Source organism: Pygocentrus nattereri, chromosome 4 (genome assembly GCF_015220715.1).
Source record: "Pygocentrus nattereri isolate fPygNat1 chromosome 4, fPygNat1.pri, whole genome shotgun sequence".
NCBI lineage: Eukaryota > Metazoa > Chordata > Actinopteri > Characiformes > Serrasalmidae > Pygocentrus > Pygocentrus nattereri.
In genome coordinates this window covers 47,086,583-47,108,387 of record NC_051214.1, presented here as the reverse complement: position 1 = coordinate 47,108,387, position 21,805 = coordinate 47,086,583, and the positions used below count along the sequence as shown (strand labels likewise).

The 21,805-nt window shown below is 40.5% G+C and overlaps 2 protein-coding genes across 2 annotated transcripts; one reads left to right on the top strand and one right to left on the bottom strand.

Annotated features, from left to right (window-relative positions):
- Positions 1 to 35: 35 nt before the first annotated feature.
- Positions 36 to 747, bottom strand: LOC119263225 (probable inactive protein kinase DDB_G0270444). The gene has a single exon (XM_037537799.1). It carries the CDS (start codon positions 592 to 594, stop codon positions 43 to 45), a length of 552 nt encoding a protein of 183 aa, XP_037393696.1. The 5' UTR covers positions 595 to 747; the 3' UTR covers positions 36 to 42.
- Positions 748 to 5,376: 4,629 nt separating this feature from the next.
- nfkbie (nuclear factor of kappa light polypeptide gene enhancer in B-cells inhibitor, epsilon) lies at positions 5,377 to 21,442 on the top strand. Its single transcript, XM_017695665.2, has 6 exons — positions 5,377 to 6,013; positions 10,816 to 10,918; positions 13,750 to 13,960; positions 14,915 to 15,003; positions 16,737 to 16,985; positions 18,819 to 21,442. The coding sequence occupies exons 1-6, from the start codon at positions 5,673 to 5,675 to the stop codon at positions 18,882 to 18,884; spliced, it is 1,059 nt and encodes a 352-aa protein (XP_017551154.1). The 5' UTR covers positions 5,377 to 5,672; the 3' UTR covers positions 18,885 to 21,442.
- Positions 21,443 to 21,805: the final 363 nt, after the last annotated feature.

The following is a 21,805-nucleotide window of genomic DNA, read 5'->3' as shown; positions in this document are numbered from 1 at the left end:
TGCAGCCTGCACCGTGCGACGCGTGTGCACGCGCTGCGTGTGCTAAAGCCTCCCAGCGGCAGCAGCTCCTCCAGGTCTGAGCGGAGAGAGAAGAAAGCAGCGCAGACTGGGGCCCTCCTGCACCTCCTGTAGCTCCTCCTGCAGCTCCTCCTGCACCTTCTGTAGCTCCTCCTGCACCTTCTGTCGCTCCTCCTGCACCTTCTGCAGCTGCTCCTGCACCTTCTGCACCTTCTGCAGCTCCTCCTGCACCTCCTCATGCAGCTCCTCCTGCACCTCCTGTAGCTCCTCCTGCAACTTCTGCAGCTCCTCCTGCACCTCATGTAGCTCCTCCTGCACCTTCTGCAGCCCCCTCTGCACCTCCTGTAGCTCCTCCTGTACCTCCTCCTGCACTTCCTGTAACTCCTCCTGCACCTTCTGCAGCTCCTCCTGCACCTCATGTAGCTCCTCCTGCAGCTCCTCCTGCAGCTTTTGCAACTCCTCCTGCCCCTCCTGTAGTTCCTCCTGTAGCTCCTCCTGCAGCTCCTCCTGCACCTTCTGTCGCTCCTCATGCAGCTTCTGCAGCTCCTCCTGCACCTTCTGTCGCTCCTCTTGCATCTTCTGCAGGTCCTCCTGCACCTTCTGTAGCTCCTCTTGCACCTTCTGCAGCTCCTCCTGCACCTTCTACAGCTCCTCCTGTACCTTCTGTTGCTCCTGCACCTTCTGCAGCTTCTCCTGCACCTACTGCAGCTCCTGCTGCACACCTGTCACTCCTCCTGCACCTTCTGTCGCTCCTCCTGCAGCTCCTCCTCCACCTTCTGTAGCTCCTCTTGCACTTCCTGTAGCTCCTCCTGCACCTTCTGCAGCTCCTCCTGCACCTTCTGTTGCTCCTCTTGCAGCTTCTGCAGCTTCTCCGGCACCTTCTGTTGCTCCTCCTGCACCTTCTGCCGCTCCTCCTGCACCTAGGGTGGGGTGGGGTATTAGGGTGGGGTGGGATGTTGGGTCGCAAGTGATACCTATTTATTTATCTCAAACCCACCAGCATGCGCCCTACAACCACTTCTAGGCTTCTCATGTTAAAAGCTTTTAATAATGTTCCCAAAGCGTTTAATAGCGTTCTTCTACAGTAGTTGTAAAGATCTTGTAAAAGCATTCTAACTGCTCTAAATGTGTTCTCATGGTTTTCTAAAACATCCTAATAGCAATCTAAAAGCAATTAGCATCTAGCATCTAATTTTTAAAGCACTGTAAACACTTTTAAAAATGTTCCCAAAGCATTTAAAAGGGTCATTCTACAGAAACGTCCACTTTTAGAGCGGCAAGACGTCTTAAAATGTATTTCTTTTTCTAACATTTAAACTTAGACATTGTTATTGCATAACTTAGTAGCTGTACAAATACACATAAATGACAGTTTAATCATTTTTTAAAACTTTTTTTGTGAATTTGTTTAAAGATGGTTTGCACCGTATTTTTGTCACTGGTGTTACCTCACTCCTTATTAAAGTATTAAAGGCTTTTATGAAATATTGTTTGCCAATCTCTTCAGCACATGTAGTCAGAGTAACAGAATAATAATAATGCAACAAACGAGGAGATTATACGTTTTATTTATTTTATTTCTATCTGTTAAATGTCTGTTAGGTCTGTTTTGTTTTACTTGCACAACCATATATTTGCTATAACAGGATATAATATTTGAAAAAAAGTCATAAGTAATGATGAAACGCCTTAAATCGGAACTTTTGAATGTAGCAAAAGTCAATTAATATAAAATTATTATCAGGTCAAATTTGCCACTTTTTATTTCACATGACAGAAAAACACAGTGACATGCATTTGACCAAAAATCTCCCAAATGTCATTAAGAAAATGTGAGAAAATTGTTACATTTGGCATAAAATCAAGGGTTTATCGCTGATACTTAATGAAAGCACCAAGTAAAAGACAAATGGTCATAAACAACAGTTTGAAAATAAGTGGAACGGTCCCCATTATTAATTTTATAATTAGATCCATTTCAAACTTTCCTTTTTAAAAGTAAAATCTTAGCAAAAATTTGTTTTCAGAGAATTTAATGTGCATCTAATATCAAACAAGTTATGTATAAAGTTTCAATCAGGTTTTTGTTCTAGCCATAGTACTGAGACAGCATTGGTCCATGTTGTGAATGACCTTAGGCTCAGCGCTGATGCACAAAAGTCTTCTGTTCTGGTCTTTTTGGATCTTAGGGCAGCTTTTGATACTGTTGACCACAAGATTCTAATACACTGTCTTGAATACTGATTCGCCTCTGAGGTACAATTTCTGAAAGATTTAAATCATATTTATTTAATAAACAAATCATAGTGTAAATGGGAAATCAATCATCAAAAAAAGATATAATATTCTTGTGGAGTCCTTCAAGGTTCAGCTTTAGGACATATCCTTTTTTCTTTGTACACGTTACCTTCTGATGTGATGTCATTAAGAAACCAAATATCAATTTTCAAAACTTATGACACCCAGTTATACATTTCCATTCCTTCTGATGATCAAGACTCTGCAGACAGACTGACCGGCTGTGTGTCAGAAATTCCTCAGCAAATTCTCTACAATTAATCCAAAAAAATGGATAATATTGATCTTCGGTACTAAAACTCAGAAAGTACAAAACCTGTGATCTGTGATCAGAACTCTGAGTTCTGTTTTTTCCGCATGTAAACAAAAATGCTGATGATATTTTGAGAAATATCACTAAAGTTCTGCCTTTTCTGTCTCAGAGCGACGCAAAGAAACTTGTTCATGAAAGTAAGCAGAGTTGATCACTGTAATGATCTTCTCACTGGACTTCCTAAGAAAACTATGCATCCCTCACAACTTGTACAACTGGGGTTCAATCCCCAACCAGGGCAAGCCCCCTACTCTATACCAATAAGAGTCCTTGGGCAAGACTCCTAACACCACCTTGGCCTACCTGTGTAAAATGATCAAATTTGTAAGTCGCTCTGGATAAGAGCGTCAGCCAAATGCCATAAATGTAAATGTTATTCGGCATTTGTCTTCTTTGTCATTGAAATCGTATATTTAATAGTCATGTATAGATTAATGCAGTTAAAATAGCAAAACAACATTTTTACCTCAAAATATGGCTCTCATATATTCTAAAACAAAACAATCGCAAACACATTCTACAATTCTAAAAGCTTTTAATAACATTCTGATACCATTCTGTTAGCATTTATTAATTAATGTTGCTCTGAAATCATTTCGACCTGTAAATATTCTTAGTTTTTTTAACACAGAACAAAATACTTGTATACTGTTGCACTAGCAATTTGTTTATATGAGGCAAAGTATAAGTTCTTTGTAATTCTACAGTCAGACTTAAAAAACTAAAAGCTACAATTCTAAAAGCTTCTAAAAGCTTTCAACAGTGTTCTTTAAAAGAACAAGTAAGTAAAAAAAGTAAGTAAGTAAGTAAAAAAAACACTTACTTGTCAAAAAAGATTGTAGTTTGTAAGTCCACTTGGACTTTTTCAGACCCCCAGCCTGGGCCTTATGGTTCTTTGGGTTCCTTGCAGCACCATAAGCCAGGCTCAGCTCAGCTTTACTCCAGAGAGACAGTGCTGTTTTGATTTTAGATCCATGTCCGCATCCTGTGCATCCTGTACATCCTATACATTATGGTCATTTCCACTAATATCTCATCCACCAACATGAGGCAGATGTTTGGGCTTTTTCTTCCAGGTAAATAGCTTTAAGGTCAGCTTTGACCATTTTCAGACCCCCTGCCTGGGTGTTGTGGTTTGCAGATCCATGTCCCACCATAGAGCAGATTAAATGAGCTTTAGCCCACAGACAGCGGCTTTTATTTGGGGTGTTCTCTTACCATTTAACTCTGGGTTCTCTGAGAATAGTGTCACTGCTGGACTGAGAACCATAAACACCCAGCCAACAGTGCTCTGTCGGCAGCATGCTGTGACCCCTGATGAAGGCCTAGAGGATGACCAACACAAACTGTGCAGCAGCAGATGAGCCATCGTCTCTGACTCTACATCTACAAGGTGGAGCGACAAGGTAGGAGTGTCTAACAGAGTGGACGGTGAGTGGACACAGCGCCACCACCATGTCAGTGTCACTACAGTGTTGAGAATGATCCACCACGCAAATAGCACCTGATCTGCTGGGGTCCTGTGGGGGTCCTGACCATTGAAGACAGACAGATGGGCTACCGGCTTAACTGTAAAGCAACAAAGTGCTGCTATGTGGTAAGTGAAGCTGATAAATGGACAGAGAGTGATACAAGGTGGTGTTCTTAACGAAGAGGCCTGTCTTTGTATATATTCTGCAGCTGCGCCAGAGCTCCCCCTGCTGGCCACACAGAGAAACTGCTCGCTGATTGTAATAACAGGGCTTTCTGGACTCCTCTACCTGAACTGCACCACAGGACTGATTCTTGCTGCTCCAACACGTCCGATTCGAACCTTCAACCAAACTTTTAATTGTCTCTTAAAGCAGGGAAGCATTTAAGTGCGCACTGTAGTGCATCTCTAAACCCTACATTAAAAAAAAACAAAACAAAAGTTTAATACCAATGTTTCAAGAGACATCATTTCAAAGTAGAAGACTCGTTATTGTTTTAGATGTGTCTACTTCAGGCATGCATTCTGCTTGTCAGTCGATTATTCTGCTTGTCAGTTGATTATTTTTTTCACTGCTAACAATTAGACTATTGTAAAACATGATTAAACATATACATACAGGTATTCAGATATGTTTACATATGTTTCAATGTCTATGTGTTATGGAAGTCCAGTGAGGCCACGAGGTAGCTATAATTTTCTGCACTATCATCTTGAGATCTCGAGATAACAATAGTCACTTTCTCGAGATTTAATCTTCCTTTGATCTCAAGATATCTTGTGATCTCAAGAAAAAAAAAACAGATAAGGAATTGATTCGACATAATAGGTATTATAATGTGGACTCTGGAAACTAACATTCACACGCAAGACGATGGATTGTTGGTGTGTGTGTGTGTGTGTATGATCATGTTACTGTCCGTATAAGTAGCTGTTCAGACAGCTCATCAAAAAAAAGCTGAAATCTATACATGTTTTGGTCTATGTGCAGAGATCGTTTGTATTTTTAGCGTGTCTAAGTCGACCAGACCACATTGCAAAAGGTGATTACATTTGTCCTGAATGTCTCTGGCTGACTTCCCACTGAATAGCACCGAGGCAGTGAGTGTCATTGTGGATCAGTTTGCCGGGGGAATTCCCCCACTGCACACAAACATTCGGCGCACGCCACGCCCATCTCATTAGCCCACAACCAATGTCGTGTGACTGGCTACGCCCACTCCACAGTATACCCCGCCCCCTGCTCGCTTTCTTTCTCGCTCGCTCGGTCTCTCGCCAGAGTCGGAGCGCGAGCTGGTAGCTTGGTAACCGTCTTTTTAACGGTCTCCTGAAGCTTCAGTGACGCTCAGAGAGCGCTTTTATTTACGCGTTTTTCACTTTTTGTAAACTTTCCCTTCCAGAAAGCTCCAGATTTAGTTTATGGAAGTGGAACCTCGCGTGTTTTACGTTTGGGGGAGGCGAAAAGAGAAGCTGGAGGGGGTCATGAGAAACGTTGGCTTTACAATGGCGCGGTGATCCTCAGCTAAGGAGTCCGATCGAAAGCTAGCACCTTTGTTTTGTTTATTAGACCCAATGGCGAAAGGCGGCGGGGAGAAAGGGAAGCTGGACTGGAGGCTGGAGGAAAGTCGGACTGACTCTGGTGTTGACTCGTTCAGGTCTCTGACCAGAGACGACCAGTACAACAGCGGCGTGTCTACTGGATCCGTGGCTGGAGAGCAGGAGAAGCTGAGTGTGGTGGAGGAGCGGCTGGACTCGGCCTATGGGTCCTCCTCGATCACCTCGATCACGGTGGACGGTCTGGGAGAAATCATAGACAAGTGCAGCATTTCAGAACCGCCGAGCGCGGAGAGGAGCTCGGAGTACACCGAGGAGGAAGTAAACGTGTTGGCAACGGTCACAGAAGATGGAGACACGTAGGTTTTTAACTTTAATCGAGCAGTTTTGTGCTGCTGCTGGTCGGAACTGATGAATTTCACTGTTTTTTATATTATTTTTCCCAACAGTAGCACGGTGGGTTAACTTATCTCGCTACGGGTGGGCGATAACGTGAAATCGCGATACTTTTGTTTCACGAGAACGCTGCCTGCGCTGTGACGGCTTCTGAATTAGAGGTGGGCGATACCACCGAAAATATAAGATCGCGATACTTCATGAATCGCAGTATTTTCCAAAACTCGCATGCCCACTTATCTGAGGTGGGCGATAATGTAAAATCGTGATATTTGAAGACATTTCACTATAATATTAGATGTATTATGATATGAAGAATTAGATTTGGGCGATTTGGCAAAAAAAATGTGCTATCGTGATACTTCGCTTAAACTGATCTAACTGCTTTCTTTATTAATGAAAGGATGAAAAATGCTTTTAGCAAGGCCTGTTTACGATCAACAGGCTCCGCAATCTGTTCAGGAAAGCATACAGTGATGTCATTTAATCATAATATCTATAACGTATCGTCATGTTGCCCACTTGGAGTGTCATGATTAACATATGATGTTCAGGTTAGCATGAATAAAGCTAATGAGTTAATGTTTTGTTCTGTTTTCTTAATGTAACGCCAAAGGGGACCTTACAGAGATGTGCTGGATGCACATTTTCTGTATTTATTTATTTATTTATTTATTTATATATATATATATATATATATATATATATATATATATATATATATATATATATATATATAACTACAACAGCTGCACTACTTAAGAATAAGAGTCTGCAGAGCTGGAACAGATATACAAATGAGCAGGGGTGCGTAGGAAAGGACCATAGTGAAGTAAAGCTAGTTTCAGTTTAACAAAGTTAAAGTCTGTGTTTCTTTGCAAAATAATGACTCTGGGGGAAAATAAATGCTGTAACAATGTATAGGGAATCTCCCATTTCCCCGTAGACTTGGAGCCCAACCTCTTAGTACATCCGCATCAGCATAACTTTATATTTGTTAAGGCCCTGTTCTTCTCTTTTTGGATCCTTTCCATCTAAAGTGAAGCACTGAAGCTCCAAACTGAGGAAAACCCGAATGTTCCTGCGTGTTCTTGATTAGAAGTATCATCTTTCGAGAATGCTGAGGACTGCACCGACATTGTCTTTGAGTACATAGTTTCTAAACACCCCTGCATGTCAGTGTGGAAGCTTTAAAGCATTTTTCATTGAAAGACTTCCGCTGAAAAACAGGCAGGCTTGGTTTTGTTTGGTTTCAAGCCCCAAATCAAGCACAGACAGCTGTTGTGTATTTAGAGGGCTTGACGTGCTGGTTTAGGTGTTGTGATCTCATGTAGGCTCAGTCTGGCCTGTCATGGACTTGCTAACAACAGGGTGTTGGATGTGCGCATGGAAAGCTGCACCTTCGTGTGTGTGTGTGTGTGTGTGTGTGTGTGTGTGTTTTTTTGTTGTTGTTTTTTTTTTGTTTTTTTAAACTGGCTCTGGGGCTAAAATTAGCCCTTACATCAACAGCGTTTCCTCTGTCACTATTTTGGACAAACTGCCAATAACTGTGTTTAAACTGTTCGGCGGTACAATGAGAGGTTTTACCCTGAAATGAACAGATCTTCATTCAAATCTGCCCCTGTTTTGTGTGTGTGTATGTATGTGTGTATGTATGTATGTATGTATGTATGTATGTATGTGTGTGTGTGATGTTTATGATGTATGTATTCACAGGAAGCTGATTTTTGATACTTTGGGAGAGTTTCAGTAACAGCACAACTTTATTTGCCCCGTTTTTCAGATTTGTTCTTTTAATGTTGTTGTTGAGATGATTTAGTTTGTGTATGTTTGTTGCGTAGATAGTTAGAAAGTGTATAAAGATAAACCTTCCGAGGTTTGACTTCTTTGGCTTTGCATGAGTCTCAGCAAGGGCACATTATTTGCTCCGTCCATGGCTTTACAGTTTAGTGAAATGTCTTTGGTGATTCACTCTCGTGTGTGTGTGTGATTGAACAGTTTGCAATGTTTCTGATATAACTCTGCAGGCCATCACACGGGTCTAGAAACTGGATCTCTTATCGGTGGCGCATCTGTGTGAGAAAGCAGAAGTGCACACAGTGGCTGCGGAATTCCCCAGCGCTGGGCTGGAAACGCGTTCTCATAGCTCCCTTTGTAGAAAAGCACTTTTGTTTAGGGCTCGTACAGAGCGGCGTACGCCACACATCAGAAAACGACGTACGAGATGAGTTAATGCATGTTCTGATGTCTGAAAACCTTTTGTGTATTTCGCTGTACAAAGTAAATGTGCATGACTTAACACCCACGCCGTCTGTTTCATCAGCTTTCCCTTTTCCTCTTATCATCGTAGCTTTCCATGTGTGCACAAAGTTTCTCACTATTGATCGGTCTTTATCAAATGTTACGTAGGCGAGAAACAACATGGGTATGGTCGTTTTACCTGTGTGTGTGTGTGTATGTGTAGCCAGTATGACCTCTTTTTATTTCCGCCGTCTCTGTTTCTGGGCCGTGAGGAAACTTTTTTCACTTTACTCCCCCCTTCAGTCGTCAGCAGCAGTGAAACTCAATGAAATCCCCCAGTCATTCCCTATGGGCAAAACAATTTCCCACGTAAGGGCCTGAATCACACTTTAGGACTATTGACAGATTTCCTCTCTCTGGAAAAATCCCATTCATTCCCCCACTGCCTGTATGCCTTGATCTTAACTAAACTTTTTTTCCACTGGTGTATGTGCGAGTCTATAGAGTTCATGAATCGATTGGGAAGTGATACTTTCCCCCCCACGGCTATTTCCTTGTGTGTTACTGTAACAGTGATACAGGTCTTTACTTGTACAGAGCAGTATTCCCTGTGTGCTAAAACGGCCGTGGTTTAAGTGTGTGTGTGTGTGTGTGTGTGTGTGTGTGTGTGTGTGTGTGTGTGTGTGTGTGTGTGTGTGTGCCAGCCATGTATCCAGTATGAGTTTCCTTAGTTAGGGATGGGCAATCGCTCGATTATATCCTATGTAAGATTTTGACAGTAATGATGCACGGCACCAACCATCACTTTTTTTGCTGCCTGTAAAGTGGTAAAACTCTTTACCACAAGTGTAGCACCATAGTGCTGCTGGTGACGGAACGATTAGGTGAACGTTTTTTTTCTTTATTGAATACTGTGGATGTGATTTAAGTTGTGATTATTCACCCCGGGCCTGTTTTTTGGCCATGAATACCAGCACATCTACTTTTCACACCTGAGGCTTGAGCACTAAATATATTGTGCCAGACTGTCAGTTATCTGTGGATGTATTGTCATGCACGCAAGACGTGGGTGGTTGGTTGCTTCTGAAAACAGACGCGTTTAAAGAGCTAAAACAGTTGTCTCTGATGATTTTGGCATAACAATCATGTCATTTTAACTGATTTATATATAGTTTATTTTTAGCTTATGAGCTGCAAACTGCCCAGATGAATGGCTTGACATTGCCCATTGAACTAACTGCGTCAAATAAGACTGGTTGGAATTTGTCAGCTGGAACCACATTGATTTCTAACATGACCACAGAGTTCTTAGTAGTGTGAAGATTTGAGTATTTCCTTTTTCTAAGCATGTTTATTAATCGTAAATACAGTTCAAATAAAATAAGTAACTGTAAAATTCTGAATTTTGGCCACGAGATTAATCGGCTCGGTGACTCGATTGGCCAGTACGTCGTTCCATACGGATGAAACATTATTTCACATCAGGACTGTTGACAAATTTCCTCCGTCAGGGTCCCGTTCGTTTCCCTCCTGCCTTGGTGAAATCTGTCTACCCCTGCCTAGAAGGCTGGATGATATAGTAGAAGATATTTAGGTTTTATCATTTGAGCAAGGCACTCAAAAAAAAGAGATAAAGGAAGAAAAGATAATGTCTTAAACTGTGAGTACCACGATTTTTGCTCCGTGTTTTACATGCTGCCCTTCACTATATACAGCCATACTCCACTAACTATGCTCTTTCTAGTAAAACATGCTGTTGGTTTGTCTTTGTGTGCTTGGGGTATTTATGACGCGCTCAGAAAAACATTTGATCACTTTTTAATATTGTCGTCTTGCACACACCCACGGACAATAGCTAGGCTCCTGCTATAGTATTTCACTATACATAGACATCACATGTATTATAGCACTCCTTAGCAGTTTCAGCGACTTTTGTGTTCACAAGTAGAGGTGGGTTTGTAAATGAAATGATGGCCTAAGAGGCTTCCGTAAAAGAATTGCGCTGTGCTTGTCAAGTAAAAACAGGTCTGTAGGTGAAAAGACGGCCGAAGAGGCTTCCGTAAACGTTTCTGTGGTTGTGTACTGTTTCCTGTACTCTTAACCTGTGCCATTGTCTAGGCTTCCTCCTTGTTTTGCATAGGCTCCTTTAAGTTTTCTCCGGTATTTCGCCTGAAGTCTCCTGGAGTTCGCTGACCAAAACTAGCTCTGCTTTAATGTCCGGTTTTCCACGAAGCGAATTGTGCTGAGAGTCCTGATCTGACTGTCTGTAAAGAAGTTCCAGCGTTGCGCAACACTCGCAGGCCTGTCTGCCGCATGGCCTACCACCACGCTCATGCTGCAGAAGGGTGTGAAGAATTTCTTAGTATCGTTTATTTACAGCATACTTCTTTCCAGCAGTGATTGTGAAATACTTTCCTCTGCTTGCGCGTGGCCTACCCCCTCACATTTAACTGTGGAACGCTAAGCTCACCTCTAATGCCTTTTAACCTGAAGCTCTTTTCTTGTGTTTCTTCTCCCTGCGCAGAGTTCTACACTTGGCCATTATCCATGCATTGAAGCCATCCACGCACGAGCTCACGAAGCTGTTCCCGAAGGAGGTCCTGGACATTCAGAATAACTTGTATCAGGTAAATGTGAGACACATCGTCCATAACCAGGCGCTTGCGCTGGTCTTAGTCGCAGCGTAGACCCTCATTCACAATAACGGTGAAACGTTTTGCAGTGCATCCTAGTGTATGCATGCTTTTGGTATTGTGGTTGGTCAAGGCTATTGTGAAGGAAACTCCACTTCAGCCAGAAATGAGAGTCATCATACACAAATATTTCTGAAGTACTCAGATATCATTTAGCAGTACTTGTTTTATTGTGTCTGCTGAGGTTTTAGTGTAGTTTTTAAAGGCTAAAGGTCCCATGACCTACATTTTATATTTAGGTCCATTTTTTTGTATGGGTGATTAAACCAAAATGTTATATATATATAATAAATTTGTGGGTTTTTTTTTTTTTTTTTTTTGTTTGTTTGTTTTTGTTTGTTTTCTTTGGTGATTATTTTTACATGACTATATATTCTGAACTGTGTGTGTACACACACTCACCCACACACACCATACCATGCCTTTAAGACTGATCTACTGTATGTCACTCATCTCTGTTCTGATTGGCTTGTATTGTGCCTCATTTAAAAGGCAATCTGGGCTGAAATCCAGTTACTAAAACAGCCTGGGGTCAAAAAAGAAGATGTGTACAAAATGTGTACAGAACATTGAAAACACATGTTAATTTTATGTTTACTCAGTTGTTCCCGTTAAAGTAGAAAACATTATCACATATGAAGAGTGATGCCATGATTTAGAGTCGGTAAACGTCTAAAGATCATAGGAGGGTTAAGAAGCTGTTCATCTCTTCAGAAAATCTGTTTAATGAAGATGAAGTGAAAATATTTGTTTAAATATTTTCAAACCTCTCCTCATGGAAGCTCGTATTAACTGCAGCCATGAACCAGAAACTGGTTTGGCTAATCAATACTGATGGAATTGAACAAATCCATGTGAGTGCTGGTGGCATTATGGAGAAATCTAGAACCATATTGACTAGTTTATACTTTTTTGGTAATTTTTTGGTCATTTGTATTCAATCTACTGATATGTGGTGTTTTTACTGGAATAACACGCTTAAGCTTAGGTGCCCGAGACGTTTGCATAATAGTTGGTTGGTTAGTGTGGTGGTTAACACCTCTGCCTTCTACGCTGTAGACTGGGGTTCAATCCCCACCTGGGCAAGCCCCCTACACTATACCAATAAGGGTCCTTGGGTAAGACTCCTAACACCAGCTTCACCTCCCTGTGTAAAATGATCAAATTGTAAGTCGCTCTGGATAAGAGCGTCAGCCAAATGCTGTAAATGTAAATAATAGTGTCTGTATGTGTCTATATATGTTTAGATGGTTTTGTAAGTGAAAATAAACTAGCACATCCAGATTTTATCATTTGTCCCCCAGCGTAGTAAGCTCTGCAAGAATAACCAGAAATTGTGCAGAAAATGCCGTGTTTTTATGTTCTCTGTAGGGAATGTTTTAACTTTTTTTACACTCAACAAAAAGTCATTTGACCAGGGCTGTTCAAGCTTGTGTGTGTGTGTGTACATTTTTTTAATAACAGGCTGTTTTGACAGTCAATTATATTTTAATAGTTCAACAATGTTATTTACTACTTCAAATTTTAATTCGAAATAAATTGAGGAAAATTCAGTTTTCAGTGATATGGGTTCTGTAAGTAAGCCTTCAAATTTGGAGGCAAGCATAAATATTCAGCATGAAAGTTCTTGCTAGTTTCACAGTCTCTGGTGAGAAGCCTGCAGCGTCTGAAATAGTCTGAAGAAGAAAAGTTATGTGAGGCGTTTTGCAGTATGTGAAAAAAAAAAAAAAAAATAAGGAGGAAACTGAGTGAAAAGGCAAAGTGGTTGCAGTCAGCATTTTAAACTGTGACTAATGGAAATGCTGTTTTGAGCCGAGATTACCGACATCCACGTAATCACGACGGGACATTGGTCATATTAGTCACATCGGCACAGTCAACATGCACTCCTACATTGAGTAAGCTGAGCATTGTTGCTCTCCTTTTGGTGGAATCTGCTAAACTTCTTTCAGCATCCTCTTTTGTTATCGAAAGATAGTGGCCAAGATAAGTTGAGCACAGGATGCAAGTGGTTAACATTTGAGATGGACTTCTTCAAGTGCTCCTTTAAATTGGACGTCTTAGAACATTTGATTGAAATTTAGAATTTATGATTATGAATGGAGCTCATCAGGAGGATTAAGATTAAATCTCTATCTTGCCATTCTGGGTTAATTTGCGTTTCATTTTCACCTGTGAAACAGTTCCGTGTCATTTCTGTTTCATTATTTCATACGTTAATTCATATCTAATGCTTTTGTAGATGCAATTAGCTATAAAAGTACCTGCTTGTGTTTGCACCATATATTGGATAGAAATAACAGCCTATAGTTATTATAGTCCTCTTTTAATGGCATTGATTTTATTTTTTCTTCCATTATGGTAAGAGGGTCAACATCCAGCTTAAATAAAAGTAAAATTTCTTATTTTGTTCTTTTCTCATGTTTTACAAAACAAAATGTTGCCTACATTTCATCGCTGTCTAAAGAAAACCTCCTTTTTTTTTTTTAAATTGATTTTTATTTTTCTACATCATTTCAAATAGTCATAGATATGTCTTCCCCACTGTATGTGCAAGTGGGGGTTTATTGTAAAGTTTGTTGTTCGTGTTCCATCAAATGGGATAATAACCCTCCATCTTCAGTGTACCAGATTAAACCCTGACAGACCACCTACACATCAAAATAGTAATGCATTGCTTTAATATCCGAAGCATAATCGCCTGCGTTTGTGCCAGTGTTATTATTTCAGGGTCAGACATACAAACGGCCTTCTTTCTCACGCAGACGCCGATGCACCTTGCCGTGTACCTGAACCAGCCCGATGTGGTGAAGGCCCTGGTGGAGAACGGGGCGTGCCTGGAGCTGCAGGACCAGGATGGGAACACCCCGCTGCATGTGGCCTGTGAGCATGGCAGACTAGAGTGTGCCAGTGACATGATCCTGGATATTTCTCCCACCAAACTGGCCCAAGTATTTGAGACGCAGAACTGGAGAGGTACTACACTGGTCTTGATGGTTGGTTGGTGTGTGTGGATGGATGGCTGGCGGAGTAGAAGGATGTTTTGGGGTCCTCAGTCACTGACTTGTAGCAGCAGGGAGCGGAACACGATCTCTTAAAGCAGGAGCTTAATTTAGTACCTCTTCCTTCCTGTTTGCGTCTCAGTTCCCAGTGTTTGAGCGAGTCACGTTGAAAGGAGAACATTGTGCACTGTAATGCTAAGATTTCAGTGAAAGTGGAATTGTTTTCAGTTTGTTGTGGCTTTTTCCGTGAACAGAAACAGAAACATGGCAATAATAGAAAGGAGGAAATCAGTAAAGAGATGTTTTTGGAATTACCAGGCCTGTTGACATGACAACAGTGTGGTTTGCATGTGATTATTGTAGAAGGCTAGCAGATAAACATTTATTCGTTTATTTTATCTGTTTTAAATGTGTTTCTAGGAAGAGCGCAACGGTTACAGAAATCAAATCTCTCGCTTATCATCTTTCATGGAAACCACTGTCAGTAATCAAAACTGGGTGCTGCCTATCAGGGGAGAGTGGGCCGCAAATGGGTCTTTATTAATCAATCATAAATTCTAAGAGTTGTATTATTTGGGGGGGGGGGGGTGTTTTTTTTTTTTTCTTTTTATTATTTTTTTTTTTTCTTTTTTGAAGATGGTACAGTAAGCATGGAAAAAGTTCTGCTTGAGAACCTTTATCTATCTGAGTCAAAAAATTGAATTGTGTTGACCTCAGAATTGAAAATAATATCGGAACTGAAAATCTGTGGTCATTACACCTCTGGTGCACATGCATGCAAACCTATGCATTCAGAATTTCCTTACTATTGCTGTATTGAAAAATGTATCATATCAAGACTGCATCATACTGGGTGAAATTTTGAATTCTGTGGTCCAAAAATGTCGTAGCTTTACAGTATCATTTTTTTTTTTTCTTTAAAAATCAGGTCTCACTTGTCTGCATGTTGCCACACTGCACAAACAGCACCGCCTCATGAGGCTCCTGATAAAGAAAGGTGCCGATCTGAACATCCAGGTGAGTAGAGCTTATTTTGTTGTGAAACCTTTTTGTTGTGTCTTCCAGCATTAACAAACTTGCCAGCTTGTAACGTGTTTTAAGGTCAAAATGATATATGATGTTAAGCTGGGTATCCTTTAAAATGCGAATAGAATAGAGCACCATAAACTTATCGGTCTTTCAGAGAATATCTTGTCTTTTTGTGTTGCACACACTATAGGATGAGGCAAAGAGAGTTATAGCTAATATCACTGCTGTTGGATAAATATCTCATGTCTCCAAAATAGTATCTTTACTGGTAAAAAACTTCTTTAACTTTGAATGGAAGTTAATCGAACCTTTTTTGGATCTTTTCTATCTCTCCATTCATCGTGAAACTTTAGCATGTTGTATAGGGCAGCTGGTGTTGAAAATGGAGATGAGTTCTTGTTTTTTTCTTTCTTTTTTTTTTTTTTGCCAGCAGCAAAATACACACACACACACACACACACACACACACACACACACACACACACACACACACACACACACACACACACACACATATATATATATATACACTATATTGCCAAAAGTATTTACTTGCCCATCCAAATCATTGAATTCAGGTGTTCCAATCACTTGAGTGGCCACAGGTGTATAAAGCCGAGCCCCTAGGCCTGCAGACTGCTTCTACAGACATTAGTGAAAGAATGGGTCACTCTCAGGAGCTCAGTGAATTCTAGCGTGGTACCGTGATCGGACGCCACCTGTGCAGCAAGTCCAGTCGTGAAATTTCCTCACTACTAAATATTCCAGTCAACTGTCAGTGGGATTATAACAAAGTGGAAGCGATTGGGAACGCCAGCAACTCAGCCACGAAGTGGTCGGCCACGTAAAGTGACAGAGCGGGGTCAGCGGATGCTGAGGGGCATAGTGCGCAGAGGTCACCGACTTTCTGCAGAGTCCATCACTACAGACCTCCAAACTTCATGTGGCCTTCAGATCAGCTCAAGAACAGCGTAGAGAGCTTCATGGAATGGGTTTCCATGGCCGAGCAGCTGCATCCAAGCCTTACATCACCAAGCGCAATGCAAAGCGTGGAATGCAGTGGTGTAAAGCGCCGCCACTGGACTCTAGAGCAGTGGAGACGTGTTCTCTGGAGTGACCAATCACGAGTCTGGGTTTGGCGGTTGCCAGAAGAACGGTACTTGTCTGACTGCATTGTGCCAAATGTAAAGTTTGGTGGAGGGGGGATCATGGTGTGAGGTTGCTTTTCAGGAGTTGGGCTCGGAACCTTAGTTCCAGTGAAAGGAACTCTTGACGCTTCAGCACCAAGAGATTTTGGACAATTTCATGCTCCCTACTTTGTGGGAACAGTTTGGGGACGGCCCCTTCCTCTTCCAACATGACTGTGCACCAGTGTGCGCAAATCAAGCATGTAAAAATCAAGCATGTTTAAAAATATCAGAAGGCCCCCGATCAGGTTCACAGAGCTCGGTCACAAAGCTATAGACATCTTTCCAACATGAGTACTGGAAAAAAGCTACTGAATTAATAATATGGATGATTTTACAGATAGGCCAAGTCAATGTGTATTAATGGCACCATCACATAAAAAAATGCTGGACACTTTCGGTTCCATTTGCAACATTACATGCCAATTTGCAGGCTGTTCCAACTATTTACCCTCTTACAGGGCTTGAGAGGTTAAAGAGGTATGTCGCTACACCTGTTTTTCTGACCCGTCACACACCTTTTCTGCCCCTCAGGAAGGCACAAGTGGGAAGACAGCGTTACACATTGCGGTAGAGCTCCACGATGTGGAAGCAGTGACTCTGCTGCTGAACAGGGGCGCTAATGTGGACGCCGCAATGCTGAACGGCTGCACCGCTCTTCACCTGGCTGTCGGCCGGCAGGATGCCACGATCACCACCCGTCTGTGCCAAGCAGGAGCCGACAAAATGATCCGGAACATGGAGGACGAGACGGCGCTGGACCTCGCAGATGGCAATGATGATGTAAGAATTATTTATTTATATTGAAGGATGGCTAAAGCCGGCCAAGTAAGTGGTGCAAAACATGTTAGGTTTTCAGACTTGACACTCTTTCATTTGGACCAACTCTGTAGGGCAGTTTTTTGGCACAGAAAGTCTTGAGCTTTCTCAGTGGAGAAGCACTGCTGGCTGATTCATTTCATAATGAAGCTTAGAAGCTTCGCCTTTGGAAACTGGTCCCATAAGCACTGGGACCCGGAGAACGGAGAAAACATGCTTCATGTTTTTCATCTTATTTATGTATTTTGTTGTATGCTGGTCTAATAATAATAATAATAATAATAATAATAATAATAATAATAATTATTATTATTATTATTATTATTATTATTATTATTATTATTATTATTATTATTATTATTATTATTATTATTATTATTATTGGTTGGGATAGTGTGGTGGTTAACACCTCTGCCTTCTACACTGTAGACTGGGGTTCAATCCCCACCTGGGCAAACACCCTACACTATACCAATAAGAGTCCTTGGGCAAGACTCCCAACACCACCTTGGCCTCCCTGTGTAAATTGATCAAATTGTAAGTCGCTCTGGAGAAGAGCATCAGCCAAATGCCATAAATGTAAATGTAAATTACATGTATTATTTATTTTATTTTATTATTTATTATTTATACACTTATTTTCACAAACCCAAGGTCGCGTCATATAGCATGGGGACTTGTCTAAGTGATACACAGTGGTGCTTGATTTGAAACCACCACCCAGTCATTTTTAGTTATTATATACTAATGTGCACTATAATGCCAAGTTGAGTATTGTAGTTTTAATCGTCAAGGCTGATTAACATTGACCATGTACCATTTGCCTTTGGACAGTGACCTGGCTCAGTTGCACCAGCTATATGTATGTTAAAACCTGGGCTAGTTATAATCTTTGCTAAGTTCAGGTTTATGCATTAATAAGCGACAAACTAAATCCAAACTGTTTTACCACACAAGCTGGTTTTTACATTGAGCTTAGTAGTAACCAGATATTTCGATGTTCCACTAAGCCGGTTGTAAGAGTAAGTAAAACCACATGGAAAATAAAATATGATCTGACTTTTTTGGTTACGATATCTTGGGGTATCATTGTCATCGAGTTAAAATGTATGCATTAGTCAAAATTGAGCTTTTTTTTTCGCTGCTTTTGTGAATTTTGTTCTTATTTCTGCTCGGAAACTGTTGACAGCTGACACTGATTATAAAGGCTTACTCTAAATGTTTATGTAGGTTTATATAAACACTCAAAGATGGTTCGTCAAGGGTTCTTGAACATTCAGAGAACCCTTTTTATGACCTAAAACACCAAAAGGTGTTTGTTCTGTTGTTACGATGTCAGGCTTGTTACAACAGAAGAACCCTTTTTCATTTCGAAATGGATCTATATACAATCTGAAGACGCCTATATCGATGCATAGAACCCTTTTAAGCATAGAAAATGTTTATTGAATGTTCATGGTTCTATATAGAACCATTTTTCTTTACTAAAAACCCTTCAAGAACCATCATTTAAGTGCGTAGGCATCACACAGCCTTCAAAATGCTGCCCGTCAGTAAAGTGTAACCATTAATTGTTACTAGCTAAGGCATAATTCAAGGATTTGTGGTGCAACTGAGTTTAGTAAAAGGATACTAAAGCTAAGTACTGTACGGGACTTGAATTGAAGTACACACTTATGCATTGCCGGTGTAGCCAAGTCTCTGTTTTACACACATTCAGAAAATTCTGGGTGGATTCCCAGTGTACCGTACTTCTTCATGTGAAAACTAACACCGTTTCTGCTTTTTGCCTTTCAGATACTTGCACTGTTCCCGTTTGATGACATTCAGATCATGGGCAGAACTGTTGGCGTGAACTTCTGAGGGCTTTTCGGACAGACGGGAGAATTAGTGTGCTGAGATCTGAGCTCAGTAAACTCCAGTAAACAAACTAACTATGGCTTTCTTTTTAGTGCCTTTCCATAGTCCAGCTTTTGTGTGCTGTAGGTGTTAATTTATGTTTGGGATTCAAAACTGCTTGTCAGAATCTGTCATTCAGTGCCAAAGTGATCTGGAATGATGAAGTGAGGAATGGCTTTTGTAAACGGGCTGAAATGTGTGAACATATTGGAGTGAAAAACAGAATCCATGCTTAGCATATTTCCTATTTTTACATAAAAATGTTAGTGATCGGTGACGAAAATTTGTCTGCAGCAAACAAATACAGTAATCTTACACTACTTTGACGAAGCAGTTAAAATGAACTGGAAATTCTGCATGTTTTTTGTCAAACGCCGCTAAAAACGCCGTCCACCCTGCTGCTGAAAGGTCCACGGTTTTCAGTGTTGAGATCATGAATGACTTAATCCCATCATGTAGATCATGAAATATAAAATATACTACCGTTCAAAAGTTTATAATCACTTGCCATTTTCTGTGTACTACTCTTTTATATATTTAATATGCTATATTAACCCAATGTTGTTAATCCACAATGTGGGAATATTTAGGTGTTTTATTCAGTATTTTTTTTAAAAATGCAATAAGTTATTCCATTCAAAATAAAATTCTGTCTATTTATGATTTTGTCGAGTTGTCTGCATTGACGTTGACGCAATTTGATTGTTACTTAATTCTTGATGATCTACAACTTTCTCATTTTAGAGTCTCCGACAGATTCATCATTCTGGATCATCCAGCATTTCATTTTTAATTTACAGTAGTTTGAGTACATGCGTGTTAATCATTATTGGGTTTACATAGAACATTGGTTTCAAACTTTTGACCGGTAGTGTATATCTGTGAAGTACCTCATAAAGTGGCAAACGTCAGTATGAATACAAAAGTGAAGATGTCCGGAGGTGAATTCAGGCTTTGGTGAAGATGTTAGCGTCAGCTGCTGAACAGATGAAGCGCTGTCCGCTCTGGCTTTGGAGTGTTTTTTTAGGTTTACAACTTTTTGAGTCGTCACAGCTCTCATATTTCACCCCACCCTCCCCCACCCGTCTCTGTTTTTTAAGAATGAATTTCGCTTCCTCGTCCCAGAGTCGCTAAGTCATATGATCTCTAATTCAGTGTAACTGCGTGTGTGGTGAGTGTTGCCTAGACTTCCCCTAAACTGATGTCATGCAAATCGGCCGTTAAAGCGGAGTTGCTTCTTTAAACACAGAGTTGGATGTTCAGAGCAGCTCGGTTCTGCGACGCCAGCGGACTCATTTTGGCGTTCCTCATGACTTGCACCGTGCTGTGAACTTTTGGGACACTTGGGGGGGGAAAAAAAAAACTGTGACACATTTTGTCATTTTTCAGTGCAGATGTTTAAAGTAACTGGTTCTGTGTGCTTTGGACTTGAGTACAGTATTTTTTTACCAATTAGTAACCAGAAATGATGCCAAATCCATAAAGACAGAAATTGTTTTTTTCCTCTTCCTGCTAAATCCTTTCTGTATTCATATGAAGTCCTAGACGTGTGTAGGACTGTCCTGATCCATGGATTTGTGTGTCAGCAGTCAGTGTGTAGAGTATCCTTTTAATGGGAATTTCAGTTTTTCCAGAATTTCTGTATGAATAAATGGTTCATATGTAAACAAAGTCATTCAGAGTGGTTTGGCGTGAAATGCTCAGTTCTAGAGAAACTTAAGAGTCAGAATTAATCACAGTGTTGGTGATAGGAACCAGACGTCTAAAGAGTTAAATGGGTTTTTTAAATGCTTTCACGGGAAAGACGTACATTATAAGGCCTCAAAGAATTCAGATTTATCACTTATCAACATTCCATATACGAACTTGGAGGATGGGTGTCTGTTTACTAGTGGTTTTGAATGTGAAATAAAATGTCTATATTTGTGTTGTAGTCATAGTGACCTCTGGTTCCTATCACCAGCACTGTAAAGAAACCTCTGCAATCAACCATTTCACACCAAATGACACTGAATGACCGTCTACATCTCAGCCACTGAAGTATGCAGAAGTTTAGAGTGTGGAATTTCCCTTTAAGCCTCATCAGACACACCTTACCCAGCTCATTCATGCCTGCGGAGTGAAGAGCTGGGCCTGCGATGTTTTGTAGATTTGGATTATTATGTGGTGTTCCTGCTTTTTTTTTTTTTTTTTTTTTTAGTTTTGTTTTGTTTTCCTTTGCTTTAAAAGATCAGTTTTTTGAGCAGTTTGGGAAAATCTGTATATACTGAAACAAGCTGAGCACAGTTTGCATTTCCTATTGTGCAGTTTGCCATAAATAACCAGGAAATAAGTCACATGTCTTTTAATTGTCCAGCAGAATTCAGCAGCACAATGTAGTGATATTTCCAGTTCTGCTGCCATGATGTAAATGCCATATTAATGTTACACATCTACAATTGCAAGATGTACAGTTGAATTTTACAGATCTCTATTAAAAAAAACAAGCAGATTATTTTGTATTAAAGAGTTTTTTAAAATGATTTGGATTTGTTGTTTACAAGTGTTTTCTATGAAAAACGTTAGGTTTTATTATTATTATTATTATTATTATTATTATTATTATTAGCAGATGGCAAACATGTTTGGAATATTGCCTTTTAGTCTATTAGTAAACATATCAGTCTTTTAGTCACACTGCTGACTAAAATATTTCCCTGATTGCCAAATTGGTATTGCAAATCAGGGAGGTAAGATTTGTCTTTCTAGGAAAGTGGTGTAAGAGGAACAAATTGGAGGATGAGCAATGATGGAAAATTTAAATATTTCGGTTTGAACTTGGATAAAGGTCCCTTTGAATGGGCTCTGTTTTCCCCTGTGATGAGTACAGAGAGTCCCAAACTGGC